Source organism: Balaenoptera musculus, chromosome 5 (assembly GCF_009873245.2).
Source record: "Balaenoptera musculus isolate JJ_BM4_2016_0621 chromosome 5, mBalMus1.pri.v3, whole genome shotgun sequence".
Lineage (NCBI taxonomy): Eukaryota > Metazoa > Chordata > Mammalia > Artiodactyla > Balaenopteridae > Balaenoptera > Balaenoptera musculus.
The window spans coordinates 92,931,415-92,950,621 of NC_045789.1; the positions used below are offsets into that span (position 1 = coordinate 92,931,415).

The following is a 19,207-nucleotide window of genomic DNA, read 5'->3' on the forward strand; positions in this document are numbered from 1 at the left end:
ACGAGGTATTTTACATTGAAAATAATCTGCATTCAATGCAATGGCAATGCTTATTTTATGGTTGCTCTTTAGGCAAGCTCATATTTTAATTAAAATCTGGAAAAAAAAAGGGAGGAGAGGCCCAAAGAATTCTTCTGAGTCCTGACTTCTATAATTATTTGTTTAAATCATGTAAATTGAATGACCAGAAATTGACAATTAAGCCATGATATCTGATATAAAAGTTTTTGTTTTTTTTTTTTCCCCAAACCTATTTTGGCTGCTGTTAATAAGAGGGCAACACTGTATCAGAATTTATGAAAACAACCTGACTTTTGTTCCTTATTTGGTGAATTTGAAATATTAATTTCTAAATTATTGATAAAGCATATTTAAATGTGACAGATTAAATAATTTGATAATTATATTCACTTCTCTAATTTGGGGATTTAAGTAATATCGATGTTTTATCCTATATGGGTTCTGTTTTTCAAAATGGCTTTTTCTGGGTAATAGCTATCAGATGACTTTCTACTTAATAATTGGGTAAAAACACTGAACTTTAAAGATTGCCAATGAAGGCCAATAAACTGTTCTTTTCAACATGTTACTTCTTATGCAGCCAGTGTAATGTATATATTACTGATCATTCAAGTCAAAATATGTAATGAAACAAAATCTCTTAAATGCATACAATTATTCATATTATAATCCAACAATGGCAAGCAATGCATATCTCCTTAAAATAGAGACCAAACCCAGAGTTCTTCTTAAGAAAATAAGTATGTTTTTTCATACTAACACCTTATAAATATTTTTTTAATTTATAACTATTAAGATATATTATAGTCTAGAATATACCCAGGATATTGTAAATGTAGCCAACGAACTACTAACATGTATTTTTATATAATGGTTTAAAACAAACAAGTCAAGAGGCATTTTACACAATTGGCAGGCAAGGAAAAAATAAGTAAAGAAACATATTTCAAAGAGCTAGTTCTAGAATCATCAGCCTTGATAGTGTTAAGACTGCAGTGGTAAAACATTTCAATTATTTTTCTAAGAAATATCTGCCTAAGTTATCCAAGGCATTTGGTACCCATGAACTTCTGATGCTTTCAGGATGGATGTCAATATTGTTTTTGTGGAGTTATTATATTGTGACTCCAGGGATGTAAGAATTTTAAATCACACGCAAAGTACAACTGCACATAAATCAGCAGGAAGTTGCTGCTTTGGTATAAAAAGTGAAGCAACAGCAAGCAAAGTAAAGCAAAAAGTAAGGGATACTTTTGTAGTATAAAAAATCTCTATGAAAAAGTAAATCTCATGATGGAAAACAGTTCTGTGTGTTTGTAACTGATTTCATGTAGAACTAGTTCTTTGACAACAGAAAGGTCTCTGTCTTTAAAACCAGCTTAAGATGCTATATTTTAAAAACAGGTTGAAAGGGCAGATATACAACATAAGGAGAGAAAATTATTTAAGTAGAAAGCCATAGATTGAAACATTTTAGCTACTGTGAGAAATTTCAGATAATGTGCCAAAGTGAGAGAGAGAGAAAAAGGTGGGAGTTTAATAGTAATATGTTTAACATCAGAAGCTGCATGCAAAGGTCAGGTTTTCAGGAAACAGCTACAAGTGATCTATGCAGAAGGAAATCTAGCTACAGAGTACCCACTGGATTTTCCAAAGCATGCATATCAAAGTTTTAGAAGCTACGTTTTATAAGGTGAGGAAAAGGTGTCTGCAGTTAGTCCTACTACCGAGCAAAACCTACCTGGAATGAAATACTGTTCTTTAGCTAAATAAAAAAAGAGAAAAAAAATAGAAGATGCACCTGAATGTCAGCAAGCAGAGATATGAGTTATATTAGATTAAGAATGGACTAAAGTTACTATAGATAATTAAGTGAAAAATGTATATTCACAGCAGTGGCTGAAGTATAATCATGTACAGTGAGTAGGAAATGCATCTGGAACCATGGACAATAAAGGGCTTTGTTTTGATATTAGCTTTTTAGTATAAATTAACTGCCGAATGTGAAATAACTCCTGGAATAGTTAGGTAGCATACTACCCAAAACATATAGAATGCATTTTATTATGAGAAAATAGAAAAGATTATACCTAAGCAAACAGTAAATTTCAATGTTTCTCTTTAATATTAATAAAATGCATCTATATTTCACTTTTTATAAGTAAATGTAATATTCCCAAAGTGTTAAAAGATGGCCTTTTGGAAAAAAAATGTATCCTCACAGTCCTATTCAAAATGCGAGAATGCTAAACAAGAAAACGGCATTCGGTGTGAGAAGCAAGGAATCCGGAGCTTTTTTTCCCCCTACTTCTGAGCCTGAGCAAATCAAGTAACCAAATCTCAGTTCACTTTCTTAAAGAAATGGAAACATGATTAATTACCTTACATTGCTCAATGAAAAACAATACAACAAACGTGAGACTTACAGCCTTTTAAAGGCACTGAGTTAGCTAAAAGGCCCCTGTTAAATTCAAACCCTGGGATTATAGTATGAAGTATCCAGGCGTCTTTTTTCTTTATTTCTTCTGCTGGATAGTGTGTTAAAAAGGTTACATGTAGGAGTGCTATATGAATTGCATCTACAGTTCTTTTCCTTCATGGGCAGAAGAAAAAGAAATACGATTCTGCAATGTTTGGTAATTCAGCTCAAGGCCAGCTGTCTCTACATCTCACTACTGTTTTGGGTAACGCTGGGGAAATGTCACACAGAGTAAGAAATTACCTGAACAACGGAATTTCTTGCTTTTGATCTGTCCGATTCTTTTATTTGCCAGACGCCGAGGGCTGGTGCAGCGGGCACCACTGGTCTCGATTGGGTTGGTATGAAGATAATCCGCCAGCCACTTGAGATGGCAGTCACAAATAAAGGGGTTCTGGGCCAAATGCCTTTCAGAAACACATACAGAACACTTTTACACATGACTTGCAATGAACTCAACTCTCAAATTCAGAGTGAATACAATGGTCATCACGTTTGATCCAAATCCTATGTACATACATGGTTTGAATGGCACGGAGAGGTGAAAAGGTCCCCTTGGCCATGGTCTGAAGCTTGTTGTCGTATAAGGAGAGAAGGTTCAGGTTGTGCAGATCCTGAAAAGCATCTACCCGAAGGCAGTTTATCTTGTTGGCATTCAATAATCTGTTTGATTAAATAGTCGTAGAATTAAAGTGTAGCATCTCATTAACCCATCTTCAAGACTCTGTTGTTCTTGAGAAAATCCAATCAAGGAATCCATTTCTTTTACCCTCAACATTAAGTAATCATTGAGGTATCACAGGCTGAAGATTTGGGGTCATGGCAGATAAAGCATGGGTCATGTCTAATGACTGGATTGCCTAAATCTAGTGGTACTTACACATTTATTCAACAAAAATTATTAAATATATTCTCTGGAATGTGTAGAAGTACAGCAATAGACAAAGGTGGGTGAGAGCCAGTGTCTCCTGTCAAGGGTGCCATAAAGTTCTCATAAAACATTAGTCCCTGGAGCTGCTCTGTGAAAAAGAAGTTCAGTCCATTCTCAAAACGGTAGCCAGAGTGAGACTTCTAAACACAGACCAGATTACATCACTCCTCTCTCAAAACCATGAAACAACTCCCCGTTTGCTCTGAATAAAACCTAAGACTTGACAATAGCCCATAATGCCCAATGGGATCTTTGGTTCCTTTTTTGAACTTTACAACCTCCAAGTTTTCTATTCCTGGCTGTTTCAGCTCCAGCCACACAGGTCTCCTTGCCAGACTCTCTTCTCTGCTTGGAACGCTCTTTTCCCAGATGTCTGCCTGGTTAACTATGTTGCTTCTTCGAGTCGGCTGCAATGTCACCTTTTCCAATCAGCCTCCCCCGGCCACTCCCTCCAACACCGTCAGCCTGTCTTTGCCCCTCCCCTATCCTTAGCATCTCAATTCCTTTACTTTAATCTATTTTTTCTATTTTCTTAAATACACATTTCCTTCTGTTACGTGTGGTTTGCTTATTTATTATGTTCTTGCTGACTGCCATTTGCATGAACCCTCTCCCAAGGGTATAAGGTCCAGACAACAGGGATATTAGTCTATTTTGTTCCCTGATGTTTCCCACATGTCTGGCATGTGCTAGGTGCTCAATAAATATTTGTTGTTGAATGACTACTTTATAACCCTCTTGGAGAGTGGCAAAGTCACACGGAAGACCCTCATTCTGCATTATACATATCCATTTTACTTGGTTTAACAAAATATCCCACAAACTTGTTTTTTCTCATATATACCAGTGGTATTCTGCATCAATATTCTGTGGAACTGTGGTTTACAGATCATACTTGGGCAAACATCATTCTTGTAGGTTATATGTCCCTGTGTCTGCACTTGTATTCATGCTTCCCTCACCTTTGGGAGTATACTTGCCCGGCTCTCCACCTGCCTCAAACTTCTGGCCTATCAAGGTCTCACAGAAGGCCCACCTTCTCCAGAACAAGACTTTTCCAGAATACAACTGCCACCCAACTAATGTATTCCTTCCTCTAGGAAGTCAGTCAGTGCTACCTAGTCTTGTCAACTATTTTATACAGGCTCTCATGTTTGCCCAAAGACAGTTTAGCCCTCTGGGGGCAGAGAATTTTTTTTGATACTTCTTTTTCTCTGTCACCATTCAGTTCAGAGCTTTGATACTTAGCACTTTAACAAATATTTAGTAGCTCAAAAAATATGTGCTATGTGGTTTGGGCATGATGCTTTCTTATCTAACACACTGAAAACTGTTTTCCCATTTGCCCACCAGAATCTCTGTAATTCAGGGTATTTCAGTTTTACTTGCCTTTTTAAGACCTCAACTCCCTGCACATGCAAAGCCAAGACTTTCTGGTGGTGGTTCTCCCTGCTGTACTCTTTTTTATCCTCCTTCAGAAACTGCAGTTTTGGCTTTCTCTGTGATCTATATAATGCTTTCTTAAGAGCTTAGAGGCATGGTTTGAGGTGTGGACTGATTAATCCTATACCTCCCCACTTGGGGCCACAACACATGGTCCACTGGCCATGTTCCCTAACTAGTCAGCTAACCAAGAAAGGAGTTGTACAGCACAATGCTAAGGACAAGGAAAAGATGCGGGGCCTGGAAGACAACTAAAGACAGTGCCGTTTGGAGCATTTTGTACTTAGTTTACATTCAGGTGGTCCAGAAATTAGGGGAGAAGTACCGAACACTACTTTCTTTTGTTCCTTCCATTTACCTACTTCTTCTCCTCAATATCTCATCTGTTCAAGCAGATCTAAGATGTTTAACCTAACCAAATTCTCAACTAACCATGAAGATTCAATTGTGCCACGTTAGCTCTGGCAGGCTTAGTCTAGAGATAGAACTTAAGGCAGAGGGAGAAAGCTGGCTTTTTTAGTAAGGTTTATCTACATACAGATTCCCAGTGTTTATCAACCCACTTGTTACATCAACTACCAATAAGTGTGTGTGGAAAGAAAAAGTTGCCATTTTTAGTGTTGGTACCAGGCAGGACAGTGGTAGCAAGAGAATGTAAGTGAATGGTGAGGAGAATAATGCTAAGAAAATGTGAAAGAATGACATAAAAGTAAATAACAAATAGGCAACACTTGGCTATAGTACATAGCTATACCTATGATGTATATAGAGTCATCCTATTCAAGATCAGAAACAATATTTGCTAACTTCACTGCAAATGAAGGGTTAAAAAATAATTTGATGCCCAAATAAAGTCACTAGGTCACAAAGGTCAGTATTTATCATGACTGATTGGTCTGTTGTAAAATCAATTTATTGAGTTATGTAGCATTAAGAAGAGAGAGAGAATGGAACAGAATTCACAGTACTATACATAGTGAGGTTAAACAGTTTTGTTAATGATTTGCTTCATTTGTGTGTCTGTATGTGTATATGTATGAACTGTGTTGTGATATAAAATATGTTTCTGCATAATAATGAAAAGTTTAAAATGTGGATAACAGGATGTAATTATAAACATACATTTATCAAGTAAGGAAAAAAAACAACCTTTGGGCTGTTTGTGAGATTAGGAATAAATTTTTACCAAGTAAGTGGTTCAAACCCCAACTCCAACAAATACACACATCCAAAAGAGAAAATAGCATTCTAAACTTAAGAATTTTAAAGTAGACTGACTGTGAGCTAGTTGAGAGAAGAAATTATATCATATTCATCTTTTTATCCACAGCAGCTAGGTCAGTGTGTGCCCCAAATGAGATACCCTATAAGTGTTTGGTGATTTGAATAGATTTTGATGGTCTAACACTAACAATCTTAGTATTAGCATACTTTTTCAATCTCATTTTCATATGAGCATTAATTAAGACATCTGGGGTCAAGTCTTATTCTTATAAATATGTATCATAAACACTTCTTTCGAGACAAATAAGTTGTAGCTATTCTCTAAGCAGAGTGGTCTTTAAAGTCCAGGAAATTGACAGATAATTCTCTCACTAAAGATTAATTTGAGTGTTACCACTCTGTCCTAGGCTACTAAACACCATCTTTGTGTTGGGGGATGTTATTCTAATACTGTCACTGTCGCAGATTCTTTGGACAAAGGTGGATAAACATATTACCAAGTCTTTCTCCTTTCCAACTATTGGTAAATCAAACCAGAGAAATTTCATAAAGGGCAAGGATTCCACAGACTATAAATGACAGGACAGCCAGGATGCCCACATTTATGACAATGTGGAAAGAAAGGTTTGGGAACAATTTCAAAGTGTTGTGTCTTCAAATAAATAACCATCATCAATGTTAGCTCCACTAGACTAATCTTTTCCATTTCATTAAACTATGTCATTTTGGGTCAAATTTTTCTGAAGCCTCCATGAATATATGAGATGGTACACTGGCTAAAATATATATTTGGGTTCAACAGATCAGAAACAATCAAATACTTACAGTAGCTGTAAGGAAAACAGTCCTTCAAATAAACTTTTTGGGAGTTCTGTGATTTTATTTCCATAGAGGACACTGGAAAAACATGATTTGAACAAACAAAAAAATTAGACATCAACCAGCAAAACAAATTCAGCCAAACATATGTATGCAGGCCTATAGGAGGTTTGTAAGCTCCATACGTCATAAAAGCCATAGTTGAGTAAACAAACTTCAATTTGCAAATGTTTTTTCCCTGGTTATAGATTAGACATATGCTTATGGTAGAAAGTTTGGAAAACATAGAAAAACAAAAAAAATTAACAAAAATTAACACAATTTATAATTTTATTCCCCTTTCATAGAAATGTCCACTGTTAAATTGTCATGTTTTTCTACACACACACACACACACGCACACACAGTTCATATGTAATGAGAGCACACAGTATATAACGAAGGAGAACAGTAAATGTGGAACCCACTGTTCTTTAAATGGATGAGGTTTAGGATTATCATAATGGAAAACAGTGAAAGGAATCCACATAAGTGTAAAATTTTCGTTTTAAACGTATAATGTATATGCATAAGAAATGGAAGATTTGTGAAGACAGTGATCATTAATATTGATACAGGAGAACTTTTAAAATGTATGTTCCCCAAAGAAATATGAATAGGAATGTATCCCCATGTCCTTACCTCTGATTAGCCACTAAGTGTAGCCACAAAGTGCAGGGACCATGACTTAATTACTTCAGCATACCTGGCGCCTAGGTTTTGACACACAGTGATGTTCTAACATTGGATTGATGAGTGAATATTGTTTGAAGAGTAAAATGAAGTAATAAATTAGCACAGGAACAAATTAAGGAATAAATTAACGTATTCACAGAAAGGGTGAAATGAGGGGATTTCAACAGCAAATAAATGAAAATGATTGACTCATCACGTTGGCTATTGACCACAGATCTGCAATGATGCCCCTCTATTTTCAGGCCCCAAAAGCAGAGGACCACAATTATGTGTAGGAAAAGACAGAAATTATATTTTTAGAGGAACAATTTGACAACATGTATCAAGAGTCGTAAAGATGTTTATATAAATTTTAACTTAGTAGTTTCTCTCAAGAGTTTAAGAAAAAACTCGGAGACAAACACAGTATTTTATCTGCCAAATGTTGTTCATGGAATAATTTATAAAAGTGAAAAATTAGGGCTTCCCTGGTGGCGCAGCGGTTGAGAGTCCCCCTGCCCGTGCGGGGGACATGGGTTCGAGCCCTGGTCTGGGGGGATCCCACATGCTGCGGAGCAACTGGGCCTGGGCGCTACAGCTACTGAGCCTGAGCTCTGGGGCCCGCAAGCCACAGCTACTGAGCCCATGCACCGCAACTGCTGAAGCCTGCGCGCCTAGAGCCCGTGCTCCACGGTAGGGGAGGCCACCGCAATGAGAAGCCCGTCGACACAACTAGAGAAAGCCCGCGTGCAGCAGCGAGGACCCAACGCAGCCAGAAATAAATAAATAAAATTTTAAAAAAAAAGTGAAAAATTAAATACAAATAAAGTGTATCCAAGTTCCAAAGAGGGGGATTGGCTAAATATATATTTCACATTGATAAAAATCATGTTCTGAAGAATATTTAATGAAATGAAAGTATTCATGATACAACACTAAGTTTAAAAGAGCATAATACAAAAGAATATATTATAGTATAACTTTAACTTTGTTTAGAAGAATATATACATATATACATAGAAAAAAAGTGGAAAATCTCTAGATGGTAAGTGACTTACTGTCCAGAGGTCATTTGAATTTGAATCTATATACACTGTCTTTATTTTTTAAATTTTCTCTAGGATGGGCATAAATTACTTTAAAAAGTCAGAAGTATTCTTTTGGAAGAGAAATAAATGATGTCATAAAATGTGGAGGAAAAAGCCAAAATGAGAATCAAAATAATTAATATGTTTGGCAGCTGTACATGATTTCTGTTTGGAAAGGAGGAAAATAATGCAAGAGAGATGAATCAGAGTGAGGAAAAAGCTGTTCCCTTTTAAGATGTCAGTGAGATGTGGGATATATTACAAAATATGAAGAAAATTCTTAAGGGAACAAATAAAGCTGGGTGCTATACTGTACAAAGCGACATTTCATCTGTATAGATTCCAGTGGTATAGTTATACAGTATAACATAAAAATTCATTTGTGTAGAATATAGATTTTTTTAAAAACTTCACACGATTAGAGAAGAAACAATTTTAAAAATACAAGAACAAAAGAGAGAATTCTACATTGTCAGGCTCAGGGAGGTAAGGGCGTTAAGAAAGGGTAGAGCGATAATAATATATATCTTAAGGTCAAGAATAAGAGAACAGAGGGCTTTAGGGAACAAATGGTCAGATCAAGGTGGCACCAATTTGGGATATTCAACTGAATATCATTCAAGTAATGCATTCAGCAATAGGTATCGTACACTCATTATGTACCAGGAACTTTGCCAGGTTCTAGGCTTCGTGCCCAATTAAACTGAATCCGGCTGTTACTTGTTCAAAGTTCACCATTTGCCCGTGTGCCAGCCGCTGATAACAACTGAGATGAATAAAAGGTATGGCTTCGAAGAGACACCCAAAAGGGCTATTTTGAATACTGAAGGAGTTTCACATTTTGAACCCATCGAGATCTAAAAAGGAAACAGGTTGTGTAAGAACTGTGGGGGACCCACATTAGAATCAAAGGGTGAGTAATTTAGTAGGTTGTTCACTTGGGTCTTTTGTTTCAAAGGTTGGTTCAAATAGCATGAAAGGAGGACTAGCTAGGCAGTGTGCCATACTTACACTGTGAAAATGTTCTTTTCCAACAAATCATTCTGTTTTCTTTAAGATCATGATAAGAAAATAGATGTCTACTATTAATGAGACAATTTGGGTACAGGGGAGAAAAAGACGAAAATCACAAAAGGATGTAGGAAATCTGTAAGTGTAGGTATAATTGGGTATACGGACTATCATAAAAATAATAAATACTTGATATGATGGGGATGAGATTTCTCTACAAAACGGTATAGCAATACTAGGGCTGAATAGTTTTCTTACAAACAGTGAGATCGAAATGGTAGGAAGGAAAAAGGAATTTAAAAATATCAAAAGTCCAAAGACCAGGACCGAACAATTGGATGGCAGCCAAGAAAATAGGGCCAAAATCTATAAAAATGAGGGAAAGGAGTATCATCACATAAAGATACAAACTGCAAAAGGGCCAATGAGAATCTTGCTACACTCATAAGAGGGAAGGAACATTTTTAAAAATCAAGATAAAAATAATTCAGGTGAAAAGAAAATAAATACATGAGTAATACGCATAATTTCCAAATGCCAAGAATGACAAATTGGGTAGCTTTTCTACAGTTTTCTTATACATGGCTTATATTTGGCATTCTATATACGGTACAGTTATGCTGACAGAGAATTTTTTATAGTCGTTTGAAACAACAGGGAAATCTTATGGCAGCTTTTGTACCTGCTACACGAAGGAAGGCTAAGAATACTAAACCCAGTTTCACTCTGGTGTTTCAATATTGGGACAGTAAGATACAGCAACCACACATTGCTGGCCAGTCTTTGACTTCTCCTGCCCTTGCTGAAAGCAGAAGACAGAACTCCTACTAAAGAGAAAAAATGTCCAAAATAGAAGCCTACATGATGGCTATCATGAAAAAGGTACAATGGGCAGACTTACTATCCAAATAAATGTTAAAGAGCTATACTTACTTATAAATGAAAAACCATGTGTATTTGAGAATTAAAACACTAAGCAAATTTAAAGAGAGTACAGTAAAGAGAAAGCAGAGGTCGCTACATTTTCACTGAAAACCAGTGGTAAATGCAAGGTACTGTGCTGGACAGTTAACATCAGTCCAAGAAAAGGCTGTAGGAAATGCAAATACAGCAATCAAGCCTTTCACTATAGACCCCTGTGGAATTTGTGAGCTGGTTAGTGAAGAGAGGAAATAAGAATTAGTGAACTACAATAGTTTGTAAAAGGTTAATGAAAAAGTAAGAAGAGGGGAAGACCATATTCTGAGGATCTTGGGCATAAAAATTCCCTGGGATAATTAAAATCCAAAATCATACACATTGATAAGTATCAGGAGAAGAATTTGCCACGGTCTTATTGTAATATCTCTTGAAAGTTTACTCTGTGTTTTTAACAAAGCCAGGAGAGGAATAATCTCGTCTCCATCTTAGAGATGAGATAACTGAAGCACAGGGAAATTAGTAACTAGCTCTATGTACCCAGTGAGTTAGAGCCAGTATTCGAATACAAGCCATCCAGCATTCTAAAGGAGATATGCTTAGCCACTATGCTGCACTGCTATAACACTTAATATAAAGTTATTTTGTTAATATAAATATATATAATTATAATATAATATAAATTCAACCAGTAAATAAAAAATAAAAAATGTTTAGAGGCAATGCTAAATGTACTTGTACACCGAGTTCTTAAGAAATGATTATTAAATATTATAGAAATTTTGTTGATATCACAGTGAAAGTAATAAAAAGGCCTGAGGATAAAATGATTTCATAGATGCATGTATTTTGAATGATATTTTGTTAATAATATGTAATACACTATTATATAATAAAATACGTTAATATATAATAGTGGTATATAATATATATAATAGTGATATATAATAATATGTAACAGAATTTAATAGAGAGACCTTAAAAAACACTCAACAGATCAAGTCCAGTTTTCTCTAAGATATACTATTTTGGTAATTGAATAACAAAACAATTTATTAAATAAAATGCATTAGAGGTATTTGGCAACATACCACCTTTAAATGTTTCGCTTCTTTAGCAAATGTAGTGATTAAATTAAGCTGGCTATATAATTGAGTACAGCTGCAGAAAGACATATAAAAGAAACTTGTACAAGTAAACACTTCATTTAAAGAAAGAAATGTGGTCTATTTGCATCCCTCCTGCAGTTAATCTACATACACCGAAGTCACTTCACCCCTTCCTGGAAGACTTAAATTCCTGGCTCACTATTTCAGTCTCCAACATGACTCTTTTCCAGCAACCTGTCTTTCACCATATTTATCCCTCTGTCCTCGTGGCTGTACCCTAGACCTTGCCATTACCCACAATTGCAACCTTTTCATTATTTTAATTTCAAGCATCTGCTCCCCTCAAGTCATACTGGCCTTTTCTTGCTCTGTCTTGAAACACTCCGCACACTCCTACCTCAGAGCCTCAGTATTTAGCTGTTCCCTCTGTTTTTTTAATAATTTTATTTTATTTATTTATTTATTTTTGGCTGTGTTGGGTCTTTGTTGCTGCGTGCGTGCTTTCTCTAGCTGCGGTGAGCGGGGGCTACTCTTCCTCGCAGTGTGCGGGCTTCTCATTGCGGTGGCTTCTCTTGTTGCGCAGCACAGGCTCTAGGCGTGCGGGCTTCAGTAGTTGTGGCACGTGGGCTCAGCAGTTGTGGCTCACGGGCTCTAGAGCGCAGGCTCAGTAGTTGTGGCGCACAGGCTTAGTTGCTCCACGGCATGTGGGATCTTCCCGTACCAGGGCTCGAACCCGTGTCCCCTGCATTGGCAGGCGGATTCTCAACCACTGCTCCACCGGGGAAGCCCTGTTCCCTCTGTCTTGAATGCTCTTTCTCCATATCTCTGCAGAGCTCACTCCTACAATCCCAATCTTCAGATCTTTGCCCAATATCACTTTCCTGGGGGGCCTTTGTTAATTGTTCTATTTAAAATTTTAGCTCTCCCCTCCTCTAGCATTCCTTATCCCCTTTCCTTTCTTAGTTTTCCTTCATAGCACCTGTATCATCAGATATACTATATTTTCTGTCCATAGTTTACTTTATCATTGGTCACCTCCATGAGGGAGGGGTTTTGGTGTTTTGTTCACTCACACGAGGACTAGTCCACAAGAGGGGCTCAAATACATTTCTGCTGAACTTATGATTGTGTTTAAATGAAGAAAAGGGTGATTGCAAATCCAGGTAGTTATATATTTTATGGAGGGGGTAAATAATTTAATCTTCGGAAGGCCAATTCAGAACATGAACACAAAGAGGAAAATGATATTAGTTATAATATATGGACTTTCTCTGTGATATCATAGCTATTTGATTTTCTCCTAGCTTTTCTGTTTTATAATGTTATAAGGCATTATGTGGGTATTCCACTTCTGGAAAAAGATTCCTACTTTTTCATGTACTGCTATGATTTGAACTAGAAATTCCTCAGTGACTTAGCGTCCTGACTGAAATGCAGTTCTACAAGGAAAGATAATGCTTTTCTATAGCTTTCCAAAAGAACTATGTACGTGAGAGCTCTGATCTTGAAGACTAAGATCCCAATTCAGCAAGCATGTTCTTTTACATGTGTTGTCATTTCTTTTCCAATTTGCCATTAGTTTATTATATATGTAGATTAGTACATAAGTTATAATCATTAATTATAATAAATATATATTTAATAAATATAATGTAATTTACTGTGATGAATGATTAACAAAATAATTAAAATGATTAATCTTTTATTTATTTTATTATTTCTTTTTACCATTTAATTCTCACAACCACAAGTGTCAACATCATTAAGGCAGTACAACTTAACAGTAAACTCTGCAAGCAAGCAGATACAAATAAGAATTCTCCATCCATGTCTCTCTTTTTTGACGTTTAACGGTTATCTTTGAGGCACAGATACTTGAAGGACCAAGACTTTGTACACTGACTTGACTTTTGTTCTGTCCTTTTGTATGGCTGGGAGGTTGTCTATGTTTACTTTGGATAGTATTACTGTCCAGGATGGTATGTACTTTACGGACAATTTGGGTGATTTAATAGAGTTTTGCATTGCGCTTTGCGATTTTAGAATCTGACAGCCCTCCCTGAGAACAGTGCATGACTGTACTTTACACTTTCTGCCAATAGTTGTCTCCCTGGTCTTGGACTTCATCTATTAAAATAAAAACCCAAAACAAAAAACAAACAGAAATGAACCTAGGCAGACACTGCAGGTGAAGTGATAGTTTTCCATGTTTTTCTTCAAAGAAAACTGCAGTTTTCTGAGCAGACCAGCATAGCGACCTGAACATCCATGTGCCCAGAAGAGCTGGTCCATCTCCTCCCCTTGGTATGAGTGTAAACTGTTATATAAACCAAAGGTGTTTATCTGAGTATCACACATGTGCATCCTGAAATTCTCACTGGCTTCCATTGACTTCTGAAGTTTCTAAGAGCCCTGCAGTAATTTACAACAATAAGAACCCTTCTCTAAGCATCACCTCTTAAAAAAATACCAGATTTCATTTTCAAACTCTAAAATTAAAATTTGAAATAAAAGCTAACTCTACTCAGTGGACTTCTGAAGATTTTTACAAGTTTGAAGGAATAATGGCCTTTATAAATTCACTTCAGAACCACTTTAATTTACATATCTATCTCCCTGGAAGTCCTTTTGACATTAAAAAGCTGTCATACTTTCTTATCTTTGTTCTTTGAGAGATTAAAGCTGGTCTGTCAGGGAAGTCTTAAGGTGATGAAGCAGGGGTTGGGGGGCCCTCTCAATGGTCATCTTCCACTGTTCTCTGCAAGACTTCGCCCAGCATCATTCTAAAGGGCACTGTAATTGTCCCCAGAGACAGCGGCTGTGGGCTTAAGGATTATCGGCACAACACTGACCAGAGCACTCCAAAATAAACATTTTCCCTTTACTTCAGAAAGAAAACATTGCCAAAAAAGGGGCTCATACTCTTGCTCTCTAAACAGCAGAACTGTCAAACCTTAAAATATATACCCCTAAAAACTGGCTAATTTTAGTGGCAGGTAGCAGTTCTCCATAAAAATGATGAAATTCACTAAAGATTCATACGAATTATTATTAATAATTCATAATAAAAAACTTAAAGAGTATGTCCCTTAAATCCAAATTTAAAACTAGAGCCACTATTCCTTGTGCATGCTGCTTTCCTTCAGTGATGTGGTCAATACTTACAGTGAATTCAGAGAGCGTAGGCCTTGGAAAGCATCTGGTGCTAGCTCAGAGATCTGATTATTGCTCAGGTCGCTAAGATTAAAAATAGGTTAGGTTAAACTAAATAGAATATCAGTGAGATTTACTGCAGGAGAAAGCTATTTATTGCCTTTGCATGTCAGTTTTGCACCTATCAATACATATGTAAAATTTGCAACATGAAACATCTGAAGCATCCTAAATTAAAAAAAAAATCACACTTTTAAATCAATTATTGGCTATTTTCCTAAATTATTATTAAAGATGGCATGTGTTATTTTTGAAAATAGAACATTTAAGAATTTGACTGCATAATATATTGACCACGTACATTCACACTAGTGTGAATTAATACGCTAAATTACAGAGAACTTAAAAAATTAATAGTTTAGCTTTCAACATTACAATATTATAGAACTAGCAACAGATAGTCACATCATTTAATATTTAATCTGTCGAGTACTGAAATATTCATACTTAAATGGATGTCTTCGCATGGTCATGACTTGTATAATTTTTAAAAATTACACTGATTTCAGAGTATTATTCACTCACATTCTTCTAAGCTTTTTATATGGTGAGAAAGCTCCAGGAGGGATGACCTTGATTGAGTTCTGTTCCAAACGTCTGCAATGAAAAAAAAATTAAGTTTTAAATAGAAATGTGAGCTCCCAGATATGTTTAATTCAAGCCATGTCAAGAAGCAAAGGTGATATGCTTTATAGGTGATATTTTCTTTTTTTCTCAAAAAAGACTACTAAAATTTATTGTGCTCTGCCCTAAATGTGGTACAAGATTGGGAATAAAAACAAAGCAACTGTAAAAACAATAAAAATATTCGGATTTTTCAGGCATTACAAGTTCATTAATATTTAAGTCTGGAGTTTGTATAAAAGAAAGAACACCTGTAAGAAGCTAAGTTGGGAATACGTTTTGCTAACTTCAATATCAGGAAGAAATATGTTGTAACACTGAAAAGATGTAGAACATGTTTTAAGAGATAACTATAACTCTTCCACAAAAGACATTATGGTTGAATACTAAATTTTATAAACCATTTTCTCTACAGAAAGCATATTATAGCTTGAAAGAATTGTTATATGCAGAAAATTAATTTTGAAGCTTCTTCGGAGGCAAAAATCCTATATTCTAAATTTATAAGTGTTACAGATATTTTCAGTAAAACTGTCTGGACTCTGTCAATCCATTATGTGAATATTTCATGTGAAAACCACTGCAGCAAAGTGCATTTAAACACAACTGCCGTGTTTTTATGATGCACTAAAATCTGAGATGTGAAAGTAACCCTCTAACATTATCTATTCCATGGTTCTGCTATCAAAGAAAGACAAGATTTTACCCATCTAGTTATGAAAGACACAAAACAGTATATTTCACAGGGTGTTTTGGTAAATATTTTAGTCCATCAAAAAATGTTGTCTCTCAGCCTCATTTCTACCCATATACATATGTTAATACACATTTCTCATCCCTTCTCCTCGCTTCTGCTCTGCATCCCAGAGAGCTGACTCCTGTGAACCATTTAGTGCAGGCTCACTTGCCAGCTGTCTTTTGTGAGACTTGATCAGTGAGAGGCAGTGGTGGGGGACCGAAGGTGGGACAAAGGGAGAAGCCAGGGTATTCTCCCCTTTTCTGCCCCGGGATATGTCCTCGGCAGTGGTCTCATCTCTTCCTTAATTTTAGCTCCTACTAAGGGCCAGCTCCTAACTTTGTATATCATCAACTTCTTAGTTCTTTGTAGCCCTGGGGGTGGAAGCAGCTTTCTCATCTGTGTCACTTTCTAGAGCTGTTTAACTCATTTGTCATATTAAATCCCTCCGCTGAAATACCTGGGATGAGCTCCATTTTCTTGCCCAAATTTTAAAAATTCATACACATATACACATATATGTATATACATTTATATTGGTATATTTATGTATAAATATTATATATAGAGAGAGGCCATATATAGGCTATATATGTGTCATATACAGTGATTCATTTTTATTGAATGTTGGTAATACTTTGACATTATATGTATTACAAGCATTTAATGGACATCAGATCAAAACAAATAAAATATTGCTAGGAGGTTAAGTCAAATTGCTTAAATTACAGTCTTTTCTGATTCAAAGGCCTTATATTACAATATCATGTTTTCTTCAACAGTCTCAGTGTTCACCCTCTGACCTACTTGTGTCTAAAGGCAATGGGTTTCCCCAACCTTCACTGTTCTTGAACTCACTGTAGCGTATGATATTGTGAACAATTCTTCCTCCCTTGGATGTGACACTATATGTTCCTGATTCTCGCTCTGCTTTTCTCTTTCTAATTTAGGGCTTCATTTTCTAGTCCTCCAAATTGAGTTATTCCCCAAGTTTCCGTCCCTTGCTCGCTCACAAAAAGGTAAAATCTTTTCCGTAACTTGCAATATTACTCATGATCCTCACCCTCCAGAAAGCAGAAGTTATTTTGTTCACATTAAAGAAAAACTTACGCTTAAGCTATTTACGAAATATGTTAAGGAAGCAAATTAAAATCCCTCATATTACAGTACTCAGATCTGTGAATTTTACTTTAGTTTTTCTGCACGCATATTTATTTTATATAATTAAAATCTTACTGTATAGAGAATTTTGAGTTGCATCCTTTACACTAAATATCACATCATCCATGCTTTCCTATATCATTAAAATTTTTGGAAGACATTATTTTTAATGTTTTCATGACAATTCAATTGTCAAAATGGGCCATATTTCCGTAATCATTCCTTATTGTTAGCCGTTGAAGTTAATAATAATTTCACATCAATATTAATAACATTGTCTAGTTATTTTAAGATGACTAGAGCACAGCCTCCTTTTGAAGCTTTCCTTTACTTTCTTAGGTATGGTTAATTGTATCTTTCTCTCTGCTCAAGGGCATTTTCTTCTAAACTCCTCTGCTCTTATCTGACTGCATTCTATTTATTTTTCACACATCCCTCCTCCACCAGGTTGTTGGCCCCTAAGGGGCAGATTTACCCTAGAAGACAAGAAATAAATCTCATGAAGCAAATATGAATTTCCTTCATATGGATTATTTATCTAGGTCTTAAGAAAGGGTTACTTTTTTCAAAAGCTCTAAGTATAGCAAAGGATATTTTAATCATTTCACTGTTACATTATTGATTAGAACATTATGAATTGATGGTTTAGAGACACATTTTTTTTTGCTGTGATCCATTCTTGTAGTTGGATTTTAAGAAGTTTAAAATGTAATCGATGAAAATATAGTAAAAACAAGCTATAGATGGAATACTCTTGATTAAAGGATTTTCTTCAAATCCAGGCCAATGAAACATCATTTCATTTTGTTAAAGATTTTCTCAAAATAATATAACGCGATGATGAGAATAAAAATTCTTAGTGTCTAGCAGGTTTCTTTCAACAGTCATGCAAAACTAGATCATACAATTACTTTTCGTAAATATAATTTCAGTTTCTTGAAACTGAAATAAAATAAGGAATAAGGAATAAGGAAAATAAGGAATCAGCAATTATTCATTCATTCATTCAATCTGCAAATATTTAATGACGGCCCTGTGCAACATATTGTATTACATAATTGGAATTCAATGGTGATCAAAAGCAGATATGTTTATACCCTCATGGACGTTTTATTGATAAAGTGTCCAGTTTTACAGTTACATTTCCAACTAATTTGTTCAATATAAGTTTTTTTAAAAATGAGATATTCAGTACTGAGACTTCCGAAATGTCAATAATGTTAACTTACAAATGTGGCCAAACTAATTCTATCGCTTAATATAATTAAAAAGCTTCTTTAGAAATTTTAAAATTCATTTATTATTTTAAAGTCTCAGAACCTAGAATACTTATAATGATCACAAATTGTTCTAATGGCATTTAAATATATTTTATTGTAACTTAGTTTGTGTTGAATCTGCAGTTAATTTCATTGATAACTATTCCTGCTAAAGCAAACAAAACAAAAAGATATAATAAGTGGGCCATCTATTTTTTTAGAAAACGCATGCTCAAAAAGTTACAAAACAGAGAGAATTCATGATGAAAACATATTTAATTTTATATGCAAAAATAACTCAAACATAATATAGCAATACTGCAGGTATTATTCCTTATTGCAATGTCCCATGACTTAATCTTCATATAGCAAACCACATCATTTACAACATATGCAACAGAAAGCTGAACAATGACATGTACAATGGATTTGCTTGCTTTATCTATTTACTTCCAAC

The 19,207-nt window shown here is 35.4% G+C and overlaps 1 protein-coding gene across 4 annotated transcripts in view; it reads right to left on the reverse strand.

The window, feature by feature from the left end:
- The window catches only part of SLIT2 (slit guidance ligand 2), a 379,752-nt gene that overhangs the window by 85,463 nt on the left and 275,082 nt on the right, over positions 1 to 19,207 (reverse strand). For 2 of the 4 annotated variants that reach the window (XM_036853383.1, XM_036853384.1), the window contains 6 exons: positions 15,496 to 15,567; positions 14,923 to 14,994; positions 6,924 to 6,995; positions 3,020 to 3,163; positions 2,744 to 2,907; positions 1,763 to 1,786 (listed from right to left, as the gene is read on the reverse strand). In XM_036853383.1, coding sequence (XP_036709278.1) covers positions 1,763 to 1,786; positions 2,744 to 2,907; positions 3,020 to 3,163; positions 6,924 to 6,995; positions 14,923 to 14,994; positions 15,496 to 15,567 — 548 coding nt within the window. The remainder of the gene's footprint in view (positions 1 to 1,762; positions 1,787 to 2,743; positions 2,908 to 3,019; positions 3,164 to 6,923; positions 6,996 to 14,922; positions 14,995 to 15,495; positions 15,568 to 19,207) is intronic. The other 2 variants (XM_036853386.1, XM_036853385.1) reach the window with 1 other exon arrangement.